Source organism: Myotis yumanensis, unplaced genomic scaffold (assembly GCF_028538775.1).
Source record: "Myotis yumanensis isolate MYYU_CA2020_CCGP unplaced genomic scaffold, mMyoYum1.0.hap1 SCAF_1, whole genome shotgun sequence".
Taxonomy (NCBI): Eukaryota; Metazoa; Chordata; class Mammalia; order Chiroptera; family Vespertilionidae; genus Myotis; species Myotis yumanensis.
This window is the reverse complement of record NW_027223752.1, coordinates 197,522,178-197,549,525: the sequence shown is the minus strand read 5'-3', so window position 1 is coordinate 197,549,525 and position 27,348 is coordinate 197,522,178. Positions and strand designations below refer to the sequence as shown.

The window sequence follows — 27,348 nt, the reverse complement described above, 5'->3', positions numbered from 1 at the left end:
CAGAAAACTTGTAAAATAAATGAATGCAAGTTGAGACAGAATCCATCTGGAAGAAGCAGGATGCTCACATGTGGAGCAGAGCTAGAAGGAAATTATGCATCAAGCAGACAGTTTCATTTTTCGGTCAGATCGAGGTGACCTGCAAAGCTTCTTCTGTAATTCCATATCTCTGAAAATGGCCTATAAACAAAAATGCACTCCATTCTACTGAGTTTTTCTCCTTTAGATACCAGTTTGGGAAGCGATCCAGTCCCGGAGGGCAGTCACTCTCGTATAAACACCAGGCTTATTGGGCTGCCCGCATTCATCTCCCCAGCTCACTATTCCAGCAAGGTACCAGATGTCTCTAGCATCGGCACTAACCAGGGGTCCTCCAGAGTCACCCTAAAGGAGAAGGAAAAGATTAGTAATTAATAATTCACTCATTACAGAGGAATTTGCTATTTTTCTTCTAACTTAAGTCAAATGGAAGGGCAGGTTTTCAAAAGTCTTTAGTGTGTTCAAATGCACAAGTGATTCCCTCTAAATCATAATTCACATAAAGGAGAAGCTTAACCATCAGAATTGGCTTAGCCTCAGGGTTCACACTGAGATTAAAAGCTCAATCTCTTTGGAGAACAGAATTCTTAACCTACCTGGTACATCTGACAAAGTAATTCTCCATACTGGTTGCCTCTTTATCAGTGTCACGTAGCTCTCAAAAGAAGGGTGATTAGTCTATTGCTGATGATGAGCATGGACATAAGATCAAATACCTGGGCTTAAATCTCAAGTCTGGCCCTTTCAAGTTGGCTAAGACCTTTAATTTACTTATTTGAAATGCTCCTAGTAGTGCCTACCTCTGGTAATTATTTTGAAGATTATATAAAAGAGTATCTAAGGTACTGGCTGATCAGATTCCTGGGTTCTCTACTTATTGATCACTCATTAAGTGTTCAGCATTCTATAAAGACTTAATTAATTAATATATTATTTCATTCACTCTTATAATTCTGGCAACAAAACATGGGGTTGTGTTTCATTTTGTCCATTTTAGCAATAAGGTAACTGAAACCCATAGAAGTTAAGTCATTTGCCTGTTGTCACATGCTAGTGTGGCAGACGTGAATGTGAATCGAGTGATCTAACTCAGAAGCCCACGTTTTCCCTCTACATTATACTAATTTCCTTGTGAGTTTTCCTTTGTCCATGTAAAACTATTAACTAATACTTACAATAGCTGAATTTTAAACAATGTGTTTGTAATTTTTTTCTTTTTTTTCTATTTTTTCTTTATTGATTAAGATATTACATATGTGCCCTAACTGGTTTGGCTCCATAGATAGAGCGTCGGCCTGCGATCTGAAAGGTCCCAAGTTCGATTCCGGTCAAGGGCATGTACCTTGGTTGTGGGCACATCCCCAGTTGGGGGTGTGCAGAAGGCAGCTGATTTATGTTTCTCTCTCATCAATGTTTCTAACTCTCTATCCCTCTCCCTTCCTCTCTGTAAAAAAAAAATCAATAAAAAATATTTTTAAAAAAAGATATTACATATGTGTCCTTTTCACCCTTGTCCCACCCCCCTCCCCCCCAATGCCTTCACCCCCTTGTGTCTGTGTCTATTGGTTAGGCCTATATGCTTGCATATAAGTCCTTTGGTCGATCTCTCCTCCTTACCCCCACCCTCCCCTACCTGTATTTTTTTAATACATTTTTATTGATTTCAGAGAAAGGAAGGGAGAGGGAGAGAGAGATAGAAACATCAATGATGAGAGAGAATCATTGCTCAGCTGCTTCCTGCATGCCCCACAATGGGATGGAGCCTGCAACCTGGGCTTGTGCCCCGAGTAAGAATCAAACCGTGACTTCCTGGTTCATAGGTAGAAGCTCAACCACTGAGCCACGCTGGCCAGGCAACATGTTTGTAATTTTTAAGTCAATTACCAATAAGTGTTTACTGATGCCCTAATATGTGGTAGGTAGGAGATAAGAGTGGAAACACATGGGCCTTGCCCTCAAGGAGCCTACAATCTATTTATAGAAATAAGATGTACCACATGGTGCTATTTGAAAACAAATCATTTTGATCATTGACACTAAAGCCTATATAAAGGCAGAGCTGATTGGCATGAAGAAATAGTAGATTCCAGAGACAACAAAGTTTAAATCTGTTTAAGAGACAGAAATGAAGAAGTCTGAGAATGAATTAGTCAAAGAAAATATATTACAATGTCTCCAACAGCATTACAAGATGGAAAATAAGGTGGTGTCCAGCAAGTATCAAATAGAGAAAGATATACCTGTTCTGCTAACACTAATGGTGGAAGTGATGGTTTATATGTGCTTTGTCTCATCCAGGGAAGCCAGAATAATGGGAGGAGAATTATAATCTTCAGGTGAAAAGGAAGCCTTTGGGGCTCTATTTTAACAAAATGCTTAAAAAATCCCTCTGCCTAGGACTACACCTCCCAACCTACACACACACACACACACACACACACACACTCACAGGCACACACCAGTCCTGTTTAGTTCTTAGATCCTGGCAGGTTGGGCTTCCTCCTCCACTTAGGGCTACACTCCCATGTGCATTGTCTCAGTCCCAGAAAACCAGATATTTCCAGTCATTATTTCTATGCATTTTTAACATCCCCTAAGTCAGCCACCAGCCGCCCTGAGCATTCTTCCTGCCTACACTGTCCAAGTTATTTTTCAAGGTACAATTATTTATTGTGGTTAATTTTCAGGTTACAAAGTTGCATAGCTTGCTAGGCCAGTGTTGCTCAATGGTTGAGCATCGACCTATAAATCAGGAGGTAGCAGTTTAATTCTTAGTCAGGGCACATGCCGAGTTAGGGGGCATGCAAGAGGCAGCCAATCAATAATTCTCTCTCATCATTGATGTCTCTCTCTCTCTCTCTCTCTCTCTCTCTTTCTCCCTCTCCCTCTTCTTTCCTCTGGAAATCAATAAAAAATATTTTTTAAAAGTTGCATAGCGTTTGTGGGGTCTGCTGATCTGTCTCTAACCCTATTTTTTTCATAAATCTTATTATTTTTAGTGAGCGATTTAGTGGGAGCGATTTAGTGGGAACAGAAAGTTTATTCAAAATGCACATAACAAAAACTTCTAAAATTAAAAGTAAGAAGCCAAACCAGGAAGCAACTTTAGTGATCAAGAAATGAAGTAATGAAGGAATAAGTTGGAGTGTTAACAAAAGAAATGTGCCGAAACCGGTTTGGCTCAGTGGATAGAGCGTCAGCCTGCGGACTGAAAGGTCCCAGGTTCGATTCCGGTCAAGGGCATGTACCTGGGTTGCGGGCACATCCCCAGTGGGAGGTGTGCAGGAGGCAGCTGATCGATGTTTCTCTCCCATCGATGTTTCTAACTATCTATCTCTCTCCCTTCCTCGCTGTAAAAAATCAATAAAATATATATAAAAAAAAAAAAAACAAAAGAAATGTTGGCAAAAGAGATAAACATGGAAGATATGATAAAGAGGAAAAGTATTCTAGGACTTGATTGACTCCCTGTGAGGAAGATAGAAGAGTAAAAGACCCCAAGAATAATGAAACCCGATAATATGAATGAGAAACTTGAAAATGGAAAATCTAGTTAACATTTCATGATGCCTGTTGAGTTTGCGATGGCACAAATACAAATGTTAGTCTTATATTAACAACTTAAAACATATAAATGAAAATGGTTTGGGAGTAGGTGGAAATGTGAGACTGAATGTGGGCATGAGGTTAATTCTGGATATGTAGATTTTGAAGTCATTAAAGTGATAGTGACTTCTAAAAAAAAGATACCTTCTTTTAATGAATACATGGATAAGAGAGAAAAATTTCATCTGAGACCTGAGTCTCAAGGGATAGCCAGGCTTAGAGAGAGGATGAGAAAGAAGAATCAAAAGGAGAAAGCAGAACTGAGTGCTGCAGCAGGGGGTTGAGGATGAGGTATTTTTGCATATATTTAAAATTTCTCTAATAAAATTTTTTAAATAAAACTAAAGAAGCATACAGCTGTTCCTCTGAAACTTTTAATAAGAACATTACTATTAATAGAGGTTGCAGTATTTGAATGAAAACCATAAGTGATGATCACACATGTGAAAGCACAAGATGTTTTCAATAGTTTTAGTAAAGTTGAAGGCAAATAGGATGAAGGGGATTACGATGAGAGAAGATGTACAATAATATCTATACAATGATTGTAGATCTGGTTTGTATGTCTATCAAAAAGTCAAATAAAATACAGCTAAATCAAGTCTCATTGTTCAGGGTGGTTATGTTCTATGAAGTTGCTGCATAAACTGAGTTAGTGAATTATGAATCATCATTGCTCCTAGGGGAAATACAGGGTTAGGCTTCCATGAGTCTTTGTTCAGATTTTTATCAGTTGATCAATACATAACCACATTTTTTGTGTATTTCTGTTTAAAGTTACCTTATTTAACATATATTATTGATTCATTAACACTGAACCCACAGCCAGCAGCACTATAACTCATGCCTGAATGAGGTTTATCTAACATACTTATTTTCTTCATAAGGCACATCACAACCTTCTTGCACTTTACTTCAGAACTATACACTGGGGACTATTTAAAATAGCAAAATCGCCAACAAAAAGCACAAAAAAATGTGGAAAATGTAGCATTAAATTTGTCACAAAAAGAGCATAAATTTATGCTGTTAAAACTAAACAAGAAGGCAGCATCACCTTTTTGAATCTGAGGTAGGAGCATGCTCACTGGATGACTAAAAATGTTTTCCAATTTGTGCATGATCATGAATTTGCCTTGAGTATTGACTTTATGTTTTCAAACAAATCTTAGCAAGTAGATTAATTCACATGTACAGAATCTTCAAATAATGAGGATCAAGTGTAATTTCCAGTGAATCTTATTAAGTTGGTTTTATTTGAGTAGGTTTATTTACAGAATCAATTTTGAAATTTTTGTAGAATGTTGTATTGGAACCAATCCACATTCCTTTATGAACAAACAGAGCCTCAGAGCAGAAAAAAAGAAACACATGAAATTAGTTTAATCTTGAGTATTTGCCAGAGTGTGAAGAAAGGGTCAATTGGGTGAAAGAGTTTAATGTGACAACTGAGCAATACTAACGTGACTGACCCAGAGGTAAATGTTGGGAAAGGACCATGGTGAAGTCAACTGTGCATTAAGGGAAGAGAAGCCAATGAAGAGGTGCAGTATGTATGTGAGAGAGAGAAAAAAAAATGGAAAGTTGAAAAAAATCTTAAAAAATAATTATATCCACTCTGTGAATCCAGACTGGAAAGCATACAGAATAGCATGGAATTTCAAAGACCAAAATAAGGCTTAGAGAGCACATTAAATGTAAGATCTATCAAATCCCGAAATAAAAATTATAGGGGTATATAGGGACATACTCAAGGAATTACTTATTGATCCCCTCCAACATTATATCAAGCAATGTGCATGAAGACATATAGTTCATTATTGTCATATCTGGCAAAGGTTCAAAGTCGACAGTGATAGCCTATGTACTAAAAAGCAAAACCAGAGTTCAAAAAGATGTCTATGCTATGGACCAAGATGGAATATACTTATTCCTTTTATACAAAGTAAATACCTCTAAGAAAAAAAAAACATAAAACTGTGGACACTATAAATAAAGCAAATATTAAAAAATCTGAGTCCTGGCCAATATAGCTCAGTCAGTTGGGACATCATTCGGTGTCAAGGGAGGATGAGTGGAGAATGAGGCAGCACCTCCCTCCCCCCTCCAGTGTCATGTCAGAGGAGGCCTGTTGAAGTAGAAGATTTAAATAAGATCTAGAGTCTCATAACAATACTCAAAATGTCAAGGGTACATTTAAAATGTATTATCATACCAAGAACCAAGAAAATCTCGAATGAGAGAAAGCAACCAACAAATACTGACACTGAGATTTGGAATTATCTGACAAAGATTTTAAAGCAGCCATTGCAAAAATGTCTTCATGGGAAATTATGACCATGCTTGAAACAAATAAAAAATAATAAGTTTCCACAAAGAAATAGTAGATATAAAAAAAGAATCAAATGGAAATTTTAGAACTGAAAAATACAATAATCAAAATAAAAATTTTAAAAACTCAATAAAGATGACAAAATAAAAATCAGTGAATTTAAAGATAGAATGATAGAAATTACCCAACCTGGACAACAGAGAGAGTGAAAAAGAAAAATGAACAACAGAAGCTCAGAGACCTCTGATACTATAACAAAAGAACTAATGTTTCTGCCATTAGAGTCCCTGATGGAGAGAAAAAAGAAGAGGGTGGGGCTAAAAAGTATACAAAGAAATAATGGCTGAAATTTTTCCAAATTTGTCAAAGGGCAGACACCTGCAGATTAAAAAGCTGAGCAAACCCCAAATAGACTAACCCAAAGAAATCCATTCCAAGGCACATAATTAAAACTTCTGAAAACTAAAGACAAAGAAAAAAATTTTTTTAAATATATTTTATTGATTTTTTACAGAGAGGAGAGGGATAGAGAGTTAGAAACATCAATGAGAGAGAAACATTGATCAGCTGCCCTCCACACACTCCCCACTGAGGATGTGCCCACAACCAAGGTACATGCCCTTGACTGGAAACGAACCCGGGACCCTTCAGTCCGCAGGCTGACGCTCTATCCACTGAGCCAAACCAGTCAGGGCAAAGAAAAGTTTTTGAACACAGCAAGAGAGAAATGACAACCTATCTATAAGGAAAAAATAATTATAATAATAGCAGGTTCCTCATTAGGAATCAAGGAGGCCATAATTTAAGTGCTGGTGGGAAAAACTATCCATCCCAAATTCTGTATCTGGCAAAATTATGCTTCAGAAATTAATAGGAAACAAGTATTTTGTCAAAGAACATCTAAAGAAATTTGTCACCAGCAGAACTACACTAAAAGAATGGTCAAAAAAGTTTCTGAAGCAGAAGAGAAATGATAAAAAAAGAATCTTAGAAAACCAGGAAGAAAGAAAGAATGAAACTATGGGTAAATACACTTTCCTTTTCTTGAGTTTTCTATGTTTGGCACTTGAAGCAAAAATATTGTATGATGTGGTTCCCTATGCATATAGAGGAAATATGTAATATTTTATTTTTATTAATATTTAATATTACAAATGGAGAAGAGTAAAGAGATTTGAAAGGAGGTAAGTTTTCTGTTGTATACTCCACTCAAGCTAGTAAAATCTGAACACCAGTAGACTGTGATAAGTTATGTGTGTATAACTTAGAGGAACTACAAAGTGTATTGTCCATAAAGAGATAATCTAGTCAAAAACACTAATAGGAATTTTTAAAAAGTTACTTTGTAATTCTATTTATATAGCACTCTCAAACTTACTCTCAAAATTATTGATATGGAAAACAGATTGGTGACTGACAGGTATGAGTGATGAGAAAGTGATGAGGGAGGAAAGTGGGTGTTATAGGAGATCTTTGTGGTGTTGAAATAGTTCTCACCTGCAGTGGTGGTTACACAAATCTACACATGAGGTGAAAGGCCATAGAACTAGAAGCACACACTGTACCAATGTCAATCTCCTAGCTTTTATGATGTACTATAGTTATGTGAGACGTCACCAGTAGGGACATTGAGTGAGGTGTACATAGGAGTTCTCTGTACTATCTCTACAACTTTCTGTAAATCTACAATTTTTTTCAAAATATATGGTGAGCAAAAATCTATGCAGCTTAACTTTTTTGGCCAAAAAGTTATAGGTCAAACCACTTACCTGGCATGCATCTCTTTTTCCTTCCAAGGAGCCAGCACATAACATCCTAGGAGTTATGGTATTATTGTAAGATTGAGGTTTATTGCAGGTTTCAGTGTCTATGAGATTCACCTGCACTTGCCGAAGATGATTTTGACTGCCACCTAAAGCAAAAAAAATAGTCTTTATATTTATTGATATACATATATTTTATAGACCTGAAAAAAGTCTTTCATAATTATCGGACAAGATGATAATATAGAATCTTAGGTTATATATTTTTCAGATACAGTAATATTTGGGGAGATAATGTTTTTCTAAGCACTTTAAATAAGAAGTTAGGTGCCCAGGAAAAAAACCTCAAGTGGTGTAAGTAATTTATATTCCATTGTTAAGCTTAGCAGGTAATTTTAGTAGGAGGGGATGGGAGTTTTATGATTCTTTTATCTTCACCATTGAATATATTAATGATCCCTCATTCTGTCCTCAATACCCTAGCAAAAAGTTCAGACATGTTTACTCTTTCAGATACCTTTCCAAGCACCATTACTATGGTAGTAGCGATGCACTTGATAGTAACCTAAGGTATGAAGGAATTTATGTATCTTCTAGATTTACAAGCGGAGCCTGACCTGGCCCAGGTCCAAACAACTAGCATACTTTGGCATAAAGACATTTTATTCTTTAAATGCCTTAGAATGCTAAATTAGGTGACTATATTTGAGTTTCTCTTCAGATTCTCACCATCATTTTGCAGTGCTCCAAATCCGGTCACAAACATCTCATCACCCGGGCGGAACTCATAGGATGCATCAGGGAGACAAACTCTATGTACCGCATTTGTGTAGGGAACAGGGCTGGAAAGCTCTGCAACTGAAATATCATAGTCGTGTGATGGATATTTGTATTTTTCATGCACAATTACCCTCCGGATGCCTTGTTTCATTTTAGAAGGATATAGTGTTACTCCAAAGGAGGCAGTCCATCTGGTTGGGTCCTTGTACCTGGGAAGGCAGATAGGAAGAATAAATTCCACTTTACCATTCTACCAATATAATGGTTTCCATGAAACAATTTAATCTGCCCATATGAGGTGTTTTTTAAAATATAGTTTCTATTTTTAGAAACAATCTGGGAATCTGGCTCATGGGTCAGATCAGGTAGAAACACCACAATGGCATGTATCTTGCTCCTTTGCATGCTGAGTTACCACTCCAGACCTTAGGGCCTTTTGACATTTCTGGCATCAGTGACTCCGAGGCATATACGGAAAGCATATCCTGTACAGGATGAGAGAACTAAATGCATTCTACATGCACCATGTCACCTACCCCCACAAACATAAACATTTCTCTGAAAACCAAAAAGACTGCACAATAATTTAACAAAGCATTACAATCCTCTATACTGTAGGCATTTTACTCTAGGTTAAAAATTTTTTATTCCTTGGAATATAACTAGCCAACCTATTCAGTTATACAATTTGTTACTACCAGGTTTCTTCATATTTAATTCTTATCATGGGAAACTTCCCCATTGGGGTCAAACCTACAACCCACCTAGCCTCCATCTCTCTTAGATATGCAGCAGAGAGCTATGGCTCTTCTCATTGATATCAAGCTCAAAGTCCAAAGATGTCTTAAAATTCCTGCTTCCTCTGACAAATTATTGTGTGCTTTTCAATGGATAATTTACCCAGATGTACTTTGATGCCATTTCCATTTCCAGTCTATGAAACCTTTTACTAAGGTTTAAGACAGTGGTTCCCAAACTTATTTGGCCTACCGCCCCCTTTCCAGAAAAAAATATTACTCAGTGCCCCCTGGAAATTATTTTTTTTTAAATTTTAATAGCAATTAAACAGAAAGATATATGCCTCCCAAATGCACCTGTGGCCATCACCGCCCCCCTGGATCGATGCAGCGCCCACCAGGGGGCGGTAGCGCCCACTTTGGGAATCACTGATTTAAGAGTTTCCCACTCTTTGTGATGTGTATGTTCTTTAATATATACTAAACTCATCTCTCTTAAACTTCATAAGGTATTTTCTTCTTGCCAAGCCCCAACGCACTCTGCTTACCCCCAATCACTCATGAGGTTCAGGACTTACATTCTAAAGCAGTGAGCGGCACTCACAAGCCATGAGCCATTAATTAAAGTTGCTCCACAGCGATGGATCCCATCCAGTTGCAGGCTAACTTGCCATGGCCATTCACCCTCTTCAACCTGTGTCCCACCAACAATCCTGACACTCTGTTTTGTACTTTTATTCTTCCGAGTCCCACAACCTGCCCAAGAGAGATGATGCATTAGTTAGCGGTTGCTTTTAAGTTTCAAATTGTGTTTTTGTGTTCCAAGTTTTTCATACTTTGAGCTCCAGTAGTATCAAACATTTTCTCTTGTTTTTCCCTTTCCTTAAATTGTTGTGTTTCATTATTTAACTCGTATTCCTGTTGTAAGATTTAAACTAGTCATTACTTCCTCTAGGATGCTGTCTCTAATCCTCATCCTCAAACTGGATTAGTTATAACTTTCATTAATACCTTCATTAAAAAAATGATACTCTATATATTGTTTGTGTATATACCTCTCTCCCTGTCATATATATATATTAATTACAGGGTTTCTCAACCATGGAAGTATTGACAATTGGGATGAATAGTTCTTAGTAGTTGCGGGAGACTGTCCTTTATATACTAGGACAGTATATATAGGATGTTTAAAAGGACCCCTGACCTATACATACTAGATACCAGCAGCGCGCGCGCGCACACACACACACACACACACACACACAATCATGATAACCAAAAATGCCAACATAGGGCATAATTCTTTGGGGGTCAAAATTGCCCTTGTTTGAGAGCTATTGTTTTAGAGTTATGCACTAGTTCATGCACTAGTCCCTATACATATAGTCCCATTAGAGTATGAGCTTCTTTGTGCAGGGATATTATTTCATCCTTTATATCCCTATTGCCTACCAAAGCACTAGCACATAGTAGGTTCCTAATAAATATTGGTGACAAGAATATATTTTATTTAAGTAATAGGATTATCCTTTGGTCTTATGCCTAGTTAAATTTATGTATCAACCAACATTCTGAGCTGGTGAGTAGCATATTTCCTTCCATCTTTTAAGATAAATATATTCTGTACTTATTCTGTAACTATCTAATGTACTCACTAAATCCTGATGCAGTACTCTGCTATGAGGGAAGGAAATTCTAGGTCTAGAGTCAGAATTTTTAAAATACAGGTAAAAAATGTTATCTAGGCCTTTGGTAATGTCATCAATATACACTCTAGCCCTATGATTGCCTGTTATTTCCACAATATGAGATTAATCAAGAAGATTTCATTTGCCCTAGCCAGTTTGGCTCAGTGGATAGAACATTGGCCTGCAGACTGAAGGGTCCCGTGTTTGATTCTGGTCAAGGGCACATGCCCAGGTTGCAGGCTTAATCCCTGGTAAGGGCTTCCTGGAGACAGCGATCACTGATTCTATCTCTTTTTCCCTCTCCCTTCCTCTCTGAAATCAATAAAAAATATATTTTTAATAAAGAAGAAGATTTTATTTTGTGTAGAATAATAAGTTTCTTCCTCTAGCTGAAAAATACCAACATTCAGATTACTTTTCTATAATCTTTAGAAAACTTTTGTGAAAGTATATTATAGTTATCTTCAATCAGAACATTAAGAAGTATTTTTGCCTCTTATTTAACAACTGCACGATTCACTTCCAATACACATATGCCGTGAACACCCATACATCCACTCCAAAATTCCCCCAATTTTGTTATTCTTTAGTAATAAAATGTGCCTCAGAGGTAAGCTAAAGCACCATGAGCTGTACACGGAACACTCAAACTTTGTTCTGACCCTTAACACCATATAAAGTAAGCCTAAATAATCTAGTGTTAACATTTTACATTCAAGTCATGTAATTTTAATAAATATATTAAACTTACAATTGTTTAGAAAGTTGTCCGTTTCTGTCTTGTTGATTTCTGAAATATACAGAAATGCTGAACAGGATCAGCTCATCAGAAATTGCATAATGCCTCTGAATACTTCAAATACTAAAGGCTGGTTTAATTTTATTTTAAAATAACGTATCTCTAGGTTGTAAAGAAAGCAACATAGTTATTTTTATCATAGACATAGTATGTTCACTGCCTTGGGGAAAAGAGAGATCTGAACAGTGTTTCTTAAACTTTAGTGAGGATAGTAACATAGGGAGCACCTTCATAATATAAATACCTGTTTCTCTTTCCAGTAATTCTGACTCAGTGATTTTGTGTTGAAGCCCAGGAGCATGAGTTTTATACCAGGAAATAAGATGCGTGTGGACCACAGTCTCTTTGAGGGAAATAATGGTCTGAACCACAGTTTGGATTGACCAAATGCAATGATATTATTTTTATTGGCCACTATTTCAGATTATTTTACTAAAGCCATAGGCATAGTCCCATTTGTACAACAACCACGTGGCATTTCCATAAATTAGTTCTCACGCCCATTTAAAACCAATGTTATCTCTTTACTAGTATAAGTCTTCCTTCTGCCAACGTTTTAGCAAGGCGATTTGCCTTCACATCGTCATTTGACTCTAACCAATGGCTCCTTAGTTCGTTGACTTCTCAACATTAGGCAGAGGGCAGTGATGGTCCCCAGAGGCCAGGTTTCCTGTGTGAACCAGAGGGTGCTTAAAAGGGAGGCAATGACATTCTAGTAGACATGAGCAACCAATGCACTCTAATATATTCTTTCTTGCTCTCATTATTCTTGGCACTGGCCAACAGTTTCTGCTGGAAATAATGGCATAGATAATAATAGATAATAAATAATAACAAATAAATAAGCCATCTTTGCTTAAGCTAAAGGTAGAGAACGCCTTTAAAATGTGCATGTGTCAACAAGGTAAATAAAAAAGCTCATGCTTGCCTTGTGTAGTGTTTTCATTGACCTGGTAAAAACTGAAATATATATATGTATGAGCTGTGAAATACAATTGTATAATTTTTGTGATTCCATGTAAAAATGAAATGCTCTTATATTTGTATTTAAAATTGACATTTCACAGAATGAATGTGAACAGTAAAACTCATGCTAGTAATTTTAATTTTTTTTACTTTAAATGACATTAAGAAATAAAAACACCAGGACAAAACAAGAGACCATGAGAGAAAAAGGCCATGAGAGGACTTATATTTTATTACCTTTAACAGCCCTTTTTTAAATTGCTTTTTGAAGAATGCAACTTTCTCTTTTCCACTGGGCCCCACAAATTATGTAGTAGCTCTGACTAGTGAAGTCTCCTTTGTAAGCAAGTAAGGTAGCTGACCATCAAGCTAAGCCTCTAGTGAAGTCTACCAGCTTTTATATTTGCACTTTGTACTTGTTCCCTATGGTCTCATTTCTAATACTACCAATTCCCATATTGTACCACTAGCCACATGTGCCTAGTGAGCTCTTGAAATGTGGCTTATCTAAATTGAAATGCACTATATATATAAAATATACACTAGATTTCAAAGCCTTAGTATTATATATATGTATATATATACATATACATATATATACACATATATATGTATATATATATGCACATATACAGTATATGCATATATACATATACTAGAGGCCCAATGCATGAAATTCGTGCAAGGGGCTCGGACCCCATAGCCACCGCAGCTGCCTCTGCCTTGGTCTCACAGCGCCATGGCTTAGTCCGGAAGGTCGTCTGGAAGGTTGTTTGGTCTAATTAGCATATTATGCTTTTATTATTATAGATATATACTCATAATAATTTGTACATTGACTGTTGAAATAATACTATTTTATATATATTGGGTTAAATATATAAATATTTAAATGAATTTCACAATTACTTAATGACAAACTTGCATGCAAGCCATAAGTTTTGGGTAGTATAAAAAATTAAAATACTTTATTAGGACCAATTTGGTCCCAAAGAAATGTTCTACTAGTGGCAAGACTCCATAATTAAAGGGCATCCGAAATAATTTTCTAAAAATCATTGCCCAAGACCAAACTTAACATGGAGATATTTTATGTAAGAGAATTAAACTAAGTAAGAAAAATAAACTTACTTTTTATTTCAACTGATTCAGGATCTAATTTAGGGGGCCCTACAGCATCATACAGCTTTTCATGTAGAACTCGTTGAATAATTTTATTTATGGTTTCAGGATCCTCAGTAGAGCGAAATCTAAAAATCAGCAGCATGTGAGCCAACACTCCATTTTCCTCTTTACTGTGGATCAAAAAGGAAAAAAAATGTGGTTTTAAAATATAGTTTAGAATAAAATTTAGAGTAATAGCATATACTAGGGGCCCAGTGCATGAAATTCATGCACTGGTAGGGTCCCTAGTGACTGCCGGCTGCCAGCAGTTACTCACTCCCTTCCCCCAGCTGCCTGCTACCACTGTTGGCCTGGGGCTCCCTCTCTTCCCCAACTACCTGCTGCTGCCTCCTGGTCGAACTCCTAGAGCACTCCCAGTCAAGGGGACAATTTGCATTCTACACTTTTATTATATAGTATATTTTTCTTTATCATTCTTTTGAAACACAAAAAACAAATCCATACATGTAATTTTAAAAGATCTAGTTTATTTTCTTCTATATTCCTATTGGTTACCACATATAGAACTCCCAACTCAGCCTCTCTGATAGTAATAAGCTAGTATGTTCATGGTTTCTATTACAACCAAAGGACCCAGTTAAGTACATGGTTATTGACATAAAAAGACACTTCTCTTGTTAGCCATTCAAAATTATCAAATGTAGCCTCACCAGTATGGCTCAGTTGTTGAACATTGACCTATGAACCAGCAGGTCACAGTTCGATTCCTAGTCAGGGTGCATGCATACCCATGTTGCTACTGGATCTCTAGTTGGGGGAGGGAGGGAATGGGCAGGAAGCAGCCAATCAATGATTCTCTCTCATCATTGATGTTTTTATCTCTCTCTTCCTATCCCTTCATCTCTGAAATCAATCAATAAGTATTTTTTTAATTATCAAGTATAATGTTTACTGAATATGAAATTGACTCTGGCTTTAGCTTTCAGGCTTAACTCCCAGTGACTTAAAACCAATAGTTTTTCCTAAGCAACCTTCAGGCTCTCCTAAACAACTCCCAAATCCTAAGAATCTTAGAAAGCTTGACCAAACTATGTTGACTCTATGTGATTGTATTTTCTAGGTAGAGTGTTAATTAACCTTTGTTATTTGAATGAGTTACTGACTTGGATTCAGCCTTGACTACTCTTTCTCATTCTGTCAGCTGCTCCACCTCATGTTTTTCACATATGATCAATTCCCATAGAATCTTACTCCTACCTCTACATGGCATTAACTCTTACATAAATTATAAACAGAATTATAAATTAGAATCATATTTTTTGAGATCAGTTTTTTTATTATAAGTTTTATTATCCACCCTCTCTGATGCAGTATTTCTACTTTTAGAAATTTAATCTTCAAATACCCTCTTGTATGTACAAGGAGATATGTATGCATATGTTCATCATAACCTTGTTTTTAAATCCAAAAATATGTAACAACCCAAGTGTCCATCAAAAGGGCATTGGCTAAGTTGACCCTGACACATACTTGTAGTGAAATACTATACAGCCAACTAAAAAATGGAATAGATGTACATTCAGTCATTAAAAATATGTGCAAAATAGATGGTTAAGAAGATGAGTTCTTTCTGGAAGTGGAATTATTGGAGAGAGAGCTTTCAGGTTCTATTTACATAATACTGTGTTGTTGATCTGTGTATCTTTTTGTATTGCTTTTGTAATCTGAAGAAACAAATAGGGCTTTAAAGAGATTATTGTTATGTATCTCATAGCCTTTCAGCAACCCCGCACATCAATTATTTCTTCTTCAGTCTCTTAAAATATTCCCATACTGCCTGGCTTATAGAAACAAAAACAAATAAAATCCTCTCCCTACCCCAGAAATTCAATGTATCTCTCACCTTATTATCACAATAAACCTTCTTGAACAGATAAATTACATTCTACCTCATATTTACTTCTTTGCACGCTGCTTCCTCCCCTCCCAGTCCACTGAGTCTTTCTTCTACACTAAAGACTTCCTCATTGACTCATACATCAGTCCATTCTTTCCAGTCTCTTCTTGAATTTTGTGCATCTGTCATGAATTTTCTTTTTTTTTTTTCTGCTTCTTCCCTATTGCCTAGGTTCCTATTTTTTGTGAATCTCCTTACACATTGTTGTTCTCCATCAAGCTTTTTTCATCAACCATTCTTTTTATCTTTCATTACCCTTTTTCTGAGAAATTTCATTTATACCCAAGTTAGACTCATATTTCAGGCTCATATGGTTCCCTAGCATCTCAATTCAACATCTCTAAGACTAACTTTATCTTTCCAACACACTTTACTTCTTCCTCCTGCAGTAACAGAAGAAAACATAATGAACAGCAAGGTTTGTAGGATGAAGAAATAAATTGGAAAGTGGTTGGGAAGATAGAATTGGTATAACTTTGTTATACATGTGTGAGTGGTTCAGGAAAGAAAGGAGTGTATGATGACTCCTAAGTTTCTCATTAGACTGGGTTTTCCTTGACTCCAAGATATTTCTGTGGAACTTCCATGTGGAAATGTACTTGGGCAGGCATATAGTTCTAGAAGCCAGGAAAATAGTTTAGACTGGAAAAATACACTTGGATTTCAATAACAAATGTGGATGAAGTCCTCTTTAGAGAGAAAAAAATTAAGGATTAGAGACCCAAGAAAGAATATTTCAAATACTAAAGAGGACAGAATTTTCAGGTGAAAGTAACCAAAGTAACACCTTAAAGATGTCAACAAAGTAATAGACTAAGAAGTGAATCTTGGAGTTTTGTCATTGAAATAATATTGGAAAGAGTTCTTATCCTATTTTTGAAAAATACAAGTAATTTTCATTAAGACAATATATTATTTAAGATCCTCATATAGTGCTTTGCATAAAATGTGCTCTAAATTTCTATTTATTCATGGTTGATAGTCAGATCTAAGATCTTAAATACTTGGAGCAGAAAGGGTAAAATAAAAAATAGCAAAGAAAATTGATAAGGAAAACCAAGAGATGAAGACAAACCTTATCTACTTACACTATTTACTATTAAACCGAAAGATGTGGTAGGTGCCTATTTGTGCTAGAATTTGCCAAAAAAACACACAACCATAATTCTATAACATAGCCACCAATAATATTTCTGAAACTCTCAATCATCTTGCAAATGCTTTCTTTTGCATTTAGAAAATCAGCAAGACACATTGTAACCCATGACTTACACAGAATAAGTGCGAAATGAATATTTGTGAAATTGAATTACATCACATTATAACACTTTAAACAGCATTTATAAACTGATTACATCAACAGCTTTAGCTTTAATTTGTATTCAGAAGTAATTTAGATCTACATACCTGAATCTGATAATGTGAGACATGACGAATTCTCCCCTCAATGAAGATTTATGAAATGCATTTCTCACCTGTTCCAAAAAATATTCAAATTATTCCAGCAACAATTCCTTGAAATTCTGCAAGCTAATTTAAAGTTTACATTTTTTTCAATTAAAAACAAAACACAATGACCAACATATCACCATGTGCCAAACTTGAGGACCCTTTTTTAGTATTCTACTTAAGTGATTTCCAGTGAACTCTGCCTTGGGACTTATAGGAGCTGGGGAACCATAATAGAGGGGTCTGAAGTGACATCAGTTGTACTACACTCAAAAAGAGATAAAAGAGAATAAACAGACTGTTTTTTGAAAAGTAACAGTAAATATTGACATCCTGAGATATAGACAAAAGTATACAAGGGAAATGAATTAATTCTGCCAACTAGTAATTGGGTTAGAGATATGAGTGCATGAATGTCACATGGTTTCCAAACCTGGTGAAAAACTTACCCTATATAATAAACAGCTAATATGCAAATCGAACAATTGATGGAAGACCAGTCACTGTGATGTGCACTGAATGCAGGAGCTGCCCCCAGTGGTCAGTGCGCTCCCACAGACTGGTGAGTGCAGTGGGGTTGGTGGGAGCCTCTCCCACCTCTGCAGCACATCGCTATGGACCCCTCAGGGGATGTCCACCTGCCTGCTCAGGGGGAGCAGGCCTAAGCCGGCAGGCAGACTTCCCCCGAGGGGTCCTAGACTGTGAGAGGGCACAGGCAAGGCTGAGAGACCCCCCCAGTACACAAATGTTGTGCACTAGGCCTCTAGTATATATATAAATATATACACTGAGTGGCCAGGTTATTCTGACCACCTGATGTTTGTAGGCAAATTAGCTATAATTTCGCACTGAAATTGCTAGAGGGCCAGACCATTATAAATAGGGAAGCAGGTTGTTTACCACGACAGTAGAAGTGATTTTTTTCTGAAGCTATGGGCAAACAACACGATTTAACAGCCTTTGAACGTGGGATATATTTGAACATGAATGGCCAGATTATTATGACCACCCCATCAGTACTTCATTGGGCCACCTTTTGCCTTCAATACTGCAGCGATTCTTCTTGGCACTGAGATGTTGAAAGGTGATGCGAGGAATTTGACACCATGCCTGATGAATAGCACTGTCCTGTTCTGTGAGATCTGATGGTTGTGGAACCAGCTGCCTGATGGCTCTTTTAACTTCATCCCACAAATGCTCAATTGGATTGAGATCTGGTGATTGTGGGGGCCACCTAAGCAAGGTAAAGTCTCCCTCATGTTCTTGAAACTACTCCTGCACAATAAGAGCACCATGGCATGGCGCATTGTCTTGTTGGAAGAAGCCATCTCCATTGGGATACGCCATCAACATGATAGGATGAACTTGATCAACAATGATACTTAAGTATGTTGTGCTATTCAGACACTGTTCCACACGAATTAAAGGGCCCAAATAATGCCAGGAAAACATGCCCCAAACCATAACACTGCCCCCACCAGCTTGAAGGTTTGTACTCATGCATGTGGGGTGCATGCTTTCATGCTGTTTCCGCCAAATTCTCACTCTGCCATCTGCATGATGCAACTGGAAACAATTCATCAGACCATATGACTTTTTTCCAAAGCTCGACTGTCCAATCCTTGTGTTCCTGTGCAAACTGGAGATGTTTCATCATGGTAACTGCCGACAGCAAAGGTGTTCGAACAGGCCTTTGGCTTCCATATCCCATACGATGAAGTGTACAGCTAATTTGCCTACAAATGTCAGGTGGTCATAATAATCTGGCCTCTCACATTCAAATATATCCCACGTTCAAAGGCTGTTAAATCACATTTTTTACCCATACCTTCAGAAAAAAAATCACTTCTACTGTCATGGTAAACAACCTGCTTCCCTATTTATAATGGTCTGGCTCTCTAGCAACTTCAGCACGAAATTATAGCTAATTTACCTACAAACGTCAGGTAGTCATAGTAATCTGGCCACTCAGTGTGTGTGTGTGTGTGTGTGTGTGTGTGTGTATTGCTTTAAAGAGGAGCTTATTCAGATATTTCCCTGACTTGGTGTTTACAAATACAAATACAACCAAGATTTGACCTCCTCCTCAGCAAGGTGTACGAATCCTCAGGCTTCTAGTCTACCGGGCAGTTTCCAGGCAACTCACTGCCATTCTGTTATTACTCGGGGTGTTGGAACTGGAAGACGATTTGGAAATGATCCAGTCTTAATGCCCTAATATCCACATAAAAAAATTTGTCCAGAATGATAAGTGATGCCCCAAAGAACACCTCACTAGCTAGTACATGGTACTGAAAATAAATGTCCCATCTCCTAGCTTAGGGGGCTTTCTATCACATCATACCACTAATTACCTCACAAAATATCAGGAAACATCTGAATTATTCTCTAAGTAATCTGACAATAAGAAGTCACCACCCAGGCCCTTGCTCTTTTGGCCAATACTACTTATTTTTCTACTTCTTAAAATATTTCATTTATCCCTCAGGATAATGTTGATGCCTTCATGATAGAATGAGTACCCATGGATTTCTTATGCACTTATTATCAAAAACTGGTCCAAGATTAGATTCTTAAATACGAAAATACTATTCAAGTATGTGTTCCAATAATTTTTAATCTGGTGTTCTTTTGCTCAGGGTTTCTTCTTTAAGAAGTCTAGGATACATCAACCCTCACATTCCCAGAATTTCTGGATTTTTCTGATTAAGCATGTAGCCCTAGCTAAGGAAGGGTGAGTAGGAGAAACATAAAGAAATGGCTAAGGTCATTTGGTTCAGTTCTGCACATCATACTCTCTGAAGTCATGAATTGTTATTTTGTTTTATATCACTTAGGGAGGGGGCTCTCCTTATTTTGCAAAGATATGCAAGGTCAGTGGAATAGATGTCGTAGAAGCTAAGGTACTAAAAATTATGGTAAAAAAGTGATGGCCCTGGAAATGGAGGGGAAAAAATGCTTACCATTGATTCAATTCTCTGGCTCATTTCTGTGAAATTTTTAGAAGCCTCTCTTTCAAAATCATCATACAGTTTGTCACTTGTAAATGACAATGTACTATAGTAATTGTAGGTCTTCCTTTGATCTACAAGAAAAGAGATAAAAACCCATCATAATTTTTATCAGATGTGTGTGAAGCATTATCATTTTCCTATTTAGTGGTTGCTGGAAAGGCTGACTGGAAATAATGTTTGTACCCATGTCGTCATCTGCATCATCCTGCCCTGAGCTTCATGATTATCTCAGAAGAAATGACAACAACATTAATCATCATGAGATTTAGAGTGTAAAAGCCATAAGAAATGCTTGGTGTTCCTATGGGTTAATTAGTCATGTGTTATCCATTCCTGAACAAGCAACAGGTGGTAGCAAGTCATGCCATCTGAGCAAACACACATGGATGGATTTAGAAACTTCTCAAGAGTAAATGCATTTTTTTATTCCAAAAGTAGGTTTCTTCCATAATTCTGGCCATAGGAGTCTAGTGTAAGAATATTTATTTTGACTAAGGAATAAGATGAGGATAGGGTTTAAAATGCTAGGAGTTCAATATATAGTTTAAGAAGCTAGAGCTGCCACCTGGCATACACTTCCAGGGACACTATTTAGTTTCACCTGGCTCCCTTTTCACACTATTTACTTTCTTTCTCCTGGCAGCCACGGGAATTGGAGCTTGTCGGCTTCCTTAGCCATTGTCTCTTTTTTGTGCATCTAGTTTAAGCAGCCCACGACTGGGATCTGCTGAAGAATTCATTCAGGAAAGCTTTTCATCTACCCCATGATACACAAAGCAAGCACAGAGCCCTCAGAAAATTCATTAAACAAATATTAATGCCAACTACCTTTTCTGTGAGGGACTCTGTGCTGAGCATTAGAAATACAATGGTGATCAAGACTATTGTGTATGGTTATCACAGGAAAATGGAGCATGTCTCACCCAATCTCAAGCTCTCTGCCCTTCTCTGTTGCTTCTTATTTGTTCCCTTTGCACTTAAACCCCAAGGAAAATAAAACTAACATTGGACACCTGTGTCCTAGACATACTCACATATCTCGTTTAATTTATAAAAACCCTCATGGGAAGGCAGTATTATACACATTTATCAGACACCGGATATAGCCTCAGAAATGTGAATAAATTGCCTAAACCCAACATGAACAGCCAGAAAAAAAAAAAAAACAGAACGGGGCTTCAACCTAAGGTCTAACTCCCAAAGCACAAATGTTCTTTACATACTGCTTCTTGGGGTGGAAGCAAATAAACAAACCCACTCATTGAAGCTATAAGAAAAATATCTTGTTATATGCAACTTATGCAAAATAACTCCTGGTAAATTTCAAAAGAACGTCATGGCCACCAATCAGACTCTGACAAGGTCTGGAGTGACACATGAAGGAGAGGGAAGTCAGGCTGGAGAGACTGAAAGGTCAAGGTCTGCTGAGCATTAGCCACCTAAGTGAGGTACTGGAGAGTTTTTACCTTCCTCCCCGCTTCCTCACCTCCCTTCCCTGAATGGCCAGTGCAAGCTGAAATGCAGGCAGAGCCCTGGCAATGTACACAATTTTAAGTGAGGTTTTTAATCTATTGAAATATTGACCGATCGTTTCCCTTAGGTCTGAATTTGGGCCCAAGACCCTGCATTTTTTTCTAACAAGCTCATCCATCAAGCACTAGGCTGATGCTGCTGGCACCCAACCACATGTTGAATAGTAAGGTTCTAAAAAGGAAAAGAACAGACTCTTCTATGTCCTTAGACCTGTTTTGGTGTTGTTTATTTAATCATTAGATTAAATCAGTGGTTCTCAACCTGTGGGTCGTGACCCTTTGGCGGTCGAACGACCCTTTCACAGGGGTCGCCTAAGGCCATCCTGCATATCAGATATTTACATGATGATTCATAACAGTGGCAACATTACAGTTATAAAGTAGCAACGAAAATAATTTTATGGTTGGGTCACAACATGAGGAGCTGTATTTAAAGGGCCAGAAGGTTGAGAACCACTGGATTAAATCATTTAAAATTGCCGTTTGTGTAGGTCAAAATCAGCAATTCCATATACTTCAACCAAATAAACAACTTATCTGTAGTAAATATTTTACTTTGATCAAATGACTCAAACAGATCACTAAGTGTCAAAAGATACTCCCAATTGTCAAAATTATATGGCATGTGTAGTTGTTGAAGAATATCATTGGGAATGTTAACAGAAAAGTAAAAAAATAAGGAGGAACATAAGTTTTCTAACAGGTTTGTGCTTCTATAACCTACAATGATGTTACTCATAATAGATTCACCTTCTGTCATTCAAATCACAGAGGGGACAGGAATGCAGCTTCAAAGGCCCGTGGACACACACCGCACACACAAATCTGCGCTGTCCTGGGCTTTATGCCAAAGCAATGTTTCTTCAAGTCTGATCACTTCCAGCTTTATCTATCTGTTTCTGTAATAGATTTGTTTGGTTTAGCTGGGTTATCTAGGTGTCCCATCTCCAAGTGCACATGTGCTATATCCACTCACAGAGGGCAGGTTGCAATTATGACAGTAACACACGTCACAACAATTGTTTATTCAGGTGTGCTGTGTGGGCAGTAGAAACTGTGTTCCATATTACTCAACTGATCATCCAAACAATAGGATCCAGGAACAGGTTACTGGAAAAAATCTTGCCAGGTTTTCACTGTATGCATATGAATAAGACTTTAAGCCTCTATAAACACTTGGCTTGGGAAGAAGCAAAGGAGAAAAATAAGAAACATTTTCTCTCGCTCAAGTATGAAGACCCCTAGTATTACTTGGGACTCCTTATGAAGTCAGATAAGCCAAAATATGCCCCTAGAAAATATCATAGGTATGACTCACTTGTTATTTTTCATTCTGTATTTAATAGACATTAATTAAGTTTCTAATATGTGCAAGAATCCTCTTAATTTCTGAAAATACAAAAATGAATGCAATGTAGTCCTAGGCATCCATGAAGAAGAGTGATAATGCTTACAACATCATGGGACTCAGTATATTCATAACAGAATTATAGGATTGTGAAGTTATTTCAGCTACTATTTTGTTATTAAAAACATGCTCCAGAAAACAAATTCAAAAATACAACTAAGAGACAAAACGGACATCATCCAGAACCACAGGAAGGCTGGCTGAGTGGAAATTCTACAACTAGAAGGAAAGAGAAAAGCACACTGAGACTCAGAGGAGGTGCGGAAATGCAGAGGTACGGAGGCGCACCGGCAAGGGCTGGCAACTGAGGATGCGGCTGTCGTTTTGAATCAGGAGGGAATCACAAGCCCCCGACTGCTCTGAACTCCAGTTCCGGGAGAGTCTCTGGGGACCTAGACTCATACGGGAAGAAACTGGACTGTCTGGCAGCGGGCAGAACTCGGAACTCGGAACTCGAGGGCGGTTTTCTCTCAAAGGTGCTTGCAGAGATTACCGGGACACTGAGACACAGGGCCCCTTAGGGCAGGGCTGAGGATCAGCCATAGCTGCTTGATCCGCCCTGTTGATTCCCTGAGACCCCACCCAAGCTGCAGCAGAGGCTTTTGCATATGAATGCCCTGGCCCTTTGCAATCTGAAAATTACCTAACAAACTGCAGCTGGGCCAGACAGACCCAGAACTTCCAAGAGAAGGCCCAAGGCCCCACAGCGGCTTGCATTGCTTCACAGCTGGGCCTCATCTAGGCACCTCCAAACCCCAAACAAGGAAGGGGAATCTGCAGATCTCTTCGTAGCTCCTGCTGGGTAGCCTCAGGCAGAGGCTAAATTAGCACCTCCTTAGATCCAAGAGCCAGTGTACCCAGTGGTCAGAGTGGGACCATCCAATTACAACTCCTCAGATCCATAAGGGACACACTCAGGGGGCAGACTCAGTGAGCACCAAAGCCCCACTGAAGCAAGTCTTGCCTCATAAGGGTGTCTTCAGCACAGAAGTTCTCCCACCATAGACAGAGCTGATTCTCACAGCCAATTGGTCTGGAGGTCAATTCTTCCCAGTGATACCTACAACAATCAAGGCTTAACAACAACAAGACTATGCACAAAGCCCACAAAGGGGTGCACCAAGAGTGTCCACCTCAGGTAATTGGGAGGCTGAGCCACTGGGCCCTATAGGACACCTAGCACACAAAGCCACTCTACCAACACAGGGAAACATAAAAAATGCGGAGACAAAGAAACAGGACACAAATGACAGAAATGGAGGAGAGCAAACAACTGGATATAGAGTTCAAAACCACACTTTTAAAGTTTTTCAAGAACTTTCTAGAAACCATCGATAAATTTAGTAAGACCCTCAAAAAGTCTGGTGAGACCGCCGATAAATGTAATGAGACCCTCAAGAAATCTAGTGAGACCCTCCAGGTTGTGAAAAAGGACCAACTAGAAATTAAGCATACACTGACTGAAATAAAGGATATTATGCAGAGATCCAACAGCAGACCAGAGGATCACAAGAATCAAGTCAAAGATTTGAAATACGAAGAAGCAAAAAACACCCAACTGGAAAAGCAAAATGAAAAAAGAATCCAAAAATACGATGATAGTGTAAGGAGCCTCTGGGACAGCTTCAAGCACACCAACATCCAAATTACAGGGGTGCCAGAAGAAGAGAGAGAACAAGATATTGAAAAACTATTTGAAGAAATAATGACAGAAAACTTCCCCTACCTGATGAAAGAAATAGACTTACAAGTCCAGGAAGCACAGAGAACCCCAAACAAAAGGAATCCAAAGAGGACCACACCAAGACACATCATAATTAAAATGCCAAGAGCAAAAGACAAAGAGAGAATCTTAAAAGCAGCAAGAGAAAGAAAATCAGTTACCTACAAGGGAGTACCCATACGACTGTCAGCTGATTTCTCAACAGAAACTTTGCAGGCCAGAAGAGAGTGGCAAGAAATATTCAAAGTGATGAAATACCAAGAACCTACAACCAAGATTACTTTACCCAGCAAAGCTATCATTCAGAATTGAAGGTCAGATAAAGAGCTTCACAGACCAGGAAAAGCTAAAGGAGTTCATCACTACCAAACCAGTATTATATGAAATGCTGAAAGGTATCCTTTAAGAAGAGGAAGAAAAAGAAAAAGGTAAAGATACAAATTATGAACAACAAATACACATCTATCAACAAGTGAATCTAAAAATCAAGTGAATAAATAATCTGATGAACAGAATAAACTGGTAATTATAATGGAATCAGGGGCATAGAAAGGGAGTGGACTGACTATTCTTGGGGGGGAAAGGGGTGTGGGGGATGCGACAAGAGACTGGACAAAAATCATGCACCTATGGATGAGGACAGTGGGGGTGGGGTGAGAGCGGAGGGTGGGGTGGGAACCAGGTGGAGGGGAGCTATGGGGGGGAAAAAGAGGAACAACTGTAATAATCTGAACAATAAAGATTTAATTTTAAAAAATAAAGTAAAATAAAAGAAGGGGGTGAAATAAAAAATAAAAACATGCTCCAGAAAAATTTTCAAAATGCAAATACTTCAAATTCAAAGACCTGCATGTGGGGAAATTCTACCAAAAATAATCTTTACATTACTTTTTTTTCCTTTAAACTGCTCGTTAATGATCCATCTTGCTTGGATAATTAAGACTGGATTGTGTCTGCTAGCAGATCACCAAATTACAGACCACCATTTCTCTTTACAAGAAAGAAACTTCTGCAAATTCCCAATTAAATTAGAATCAAGTTATTAGCCTCTTTAGTTACAGGGTCTTGAACATCAAAGCATTACCTAGTCAGTAAGGGAGATATTAAACCAATAGGTCATAGTGGAGTCAACTAATTAAAACCTGAGGCAAAGTAGGAGGAAACTTCAGAAGGGTTGTCGTGCCCTTAAAAAACAGTTCTGGAGTACCCTGGGGAAATTTCCAATAGCACAGCAGCGTTCACGTTTCATTCAGCAGTGAGGTACCCAATTACTGCAGAGTGAATCTCCTTATAATTAGCCTTCTCAGCAGATCCTGTCCTCTTTACTCACTTATAATACATCCCAAGATGAGATTTAAAATAACAGAAATAAACATTTCTTCAATAATATATCACTCTGAGCATTTTTCTAACTTACCAGCACAGAATAGAGCCTACTTATTTTTTATAGTCCCTGATTATGTGATTAATTAATTGGGCTGTCAGGATTTCAATGACTTATAATTATTTTAAATCAAGGTGATTGCCCTATAACCTCAAACAACTCAAGCCACTGGACTCTAGCTATCCTGTGGTCTTCCCCTAATTAAGAGTTGATTATTAATGAATATAAAAACGAGCATGCTATTCCCAGTAGGAAGCATTGCTTCATTAAAGATGGAAGAATCTCCTTGGCTCGTGAGGATTAAACATGAAACAAGGCAGGTAAAGCGTTCTTCGTACCAGCTATGCAAGTGAATTGTAGTAATGAATGAATAAGCCTGTGGCTAACCAAAACAGGAATGTACGGGAGGAAATATTTGGGGTAAATCACATGATGCCAGGGCAGCCCATACTTACTGTATCTCACATAATGAACAATGAGTCCAATGCACACGGCCAGGACAATCAGGGATAAAAAGGTGATGAGGCCCATAACCCATGGCTTCACACACTCTCTCTTCGTGGCCCTGGCCACAGAAGACCTGAGAAAGAAAGCAAATGGGTGAATTATATCACAGTGCACCCTGTGCCCACTTCTTGGGTAAAACAGATATTCCTGAGGAATTCAGGACACTCGAACAGATGATAGAATACTGTTTAGAACACACCCTGGGTCCCAGGCTGCTAAGCCAGTCTGGCTCTGGTTGCCTGACTTTTGGCAAGTAATTTGACTTCTCTGTGCCTCAGTTTTCTTGTCCATAAAGCAAGGATGATAATGGTAAACCTATCTCATAGAATTGTTGTAAGGATTAAATAAATGACTTCGTGTAAAATGCCTACAACAGTGCCTAACATGTAGAAAGTGCTATGCAAATGTTAGCCATGATTTATTGTGCTGTCTGTGTGCAGGACACTGAGTTAGCACTGTAGGAGCTTTGGAAATGTTTAAAGCCTGTTTCCACTCCTCTAGAATCTAAAACTGCTCAAGAAATGTGTTGCAGCTTTAAT

General features: G+C 37.9%; 1 protein-coding gene across 1 annotated transcript; it reads right to left on the bottom strand.

Annotated features, from left to right (window-relative positions):
* Positions 1 to 26,834, bottom strand: LOC139007082 (transmembrane protease serine 11E-like). Its single transcript, XM_070410114.1, has 9 exons — positions 26,758 to 26,834; positions 20,205 to 20,326; positions 17,200 to 17,267; positions 13,842 to 14,005; positions 11,697 to 11,735; positions 9,836 to 10,013; positions 8,470 to 8,729; positions 7,747 to 7,889; positions 1 to 384 (listed from the first exon to the last, which is right to left on the bottom strand). The coding sequence occupies exons 1-9, from the start codon at positions 26,831 to 26,833 to the stop codon at positions 223 to 225; spliced, it is 1,212 nt and encodes a 403-aa protein (XP_070266215.1). The 5' UTR covers position 26,834; the 3' UTR covers positions 1 to 222.
* Positions 26,835 to 27,348: the final 514 nt, after the last annotated feature.

What these genes read in the sequence shown, in the direction of transcription:
- LOC139007082 (XM_070410114.1), bottom strand. Translation starts at nt 26,833, where the DNA reads ATGGGCCTCATCACCTTTTTATCCCTGATTGTCCTGGCCGTGTGCATT. An exon ending in GCCAGAGAATTGAATCAATG is followed by an intron (nt 17,268 to 20,204) that starts GTAAGCATTTTT and finishes TTTTTGGAACAG; the next exon opens with GTGAGAAATGCATTTCATAA. An exon ending in TCTCACATTATCAGATTCAG is followed by an intron (nt 14,006 to 17,199) that starts GTATGTAGATCT and finishes TTTGATCCACAG; the next exon opens with TAAAGAGGAAAATGGAGTGT.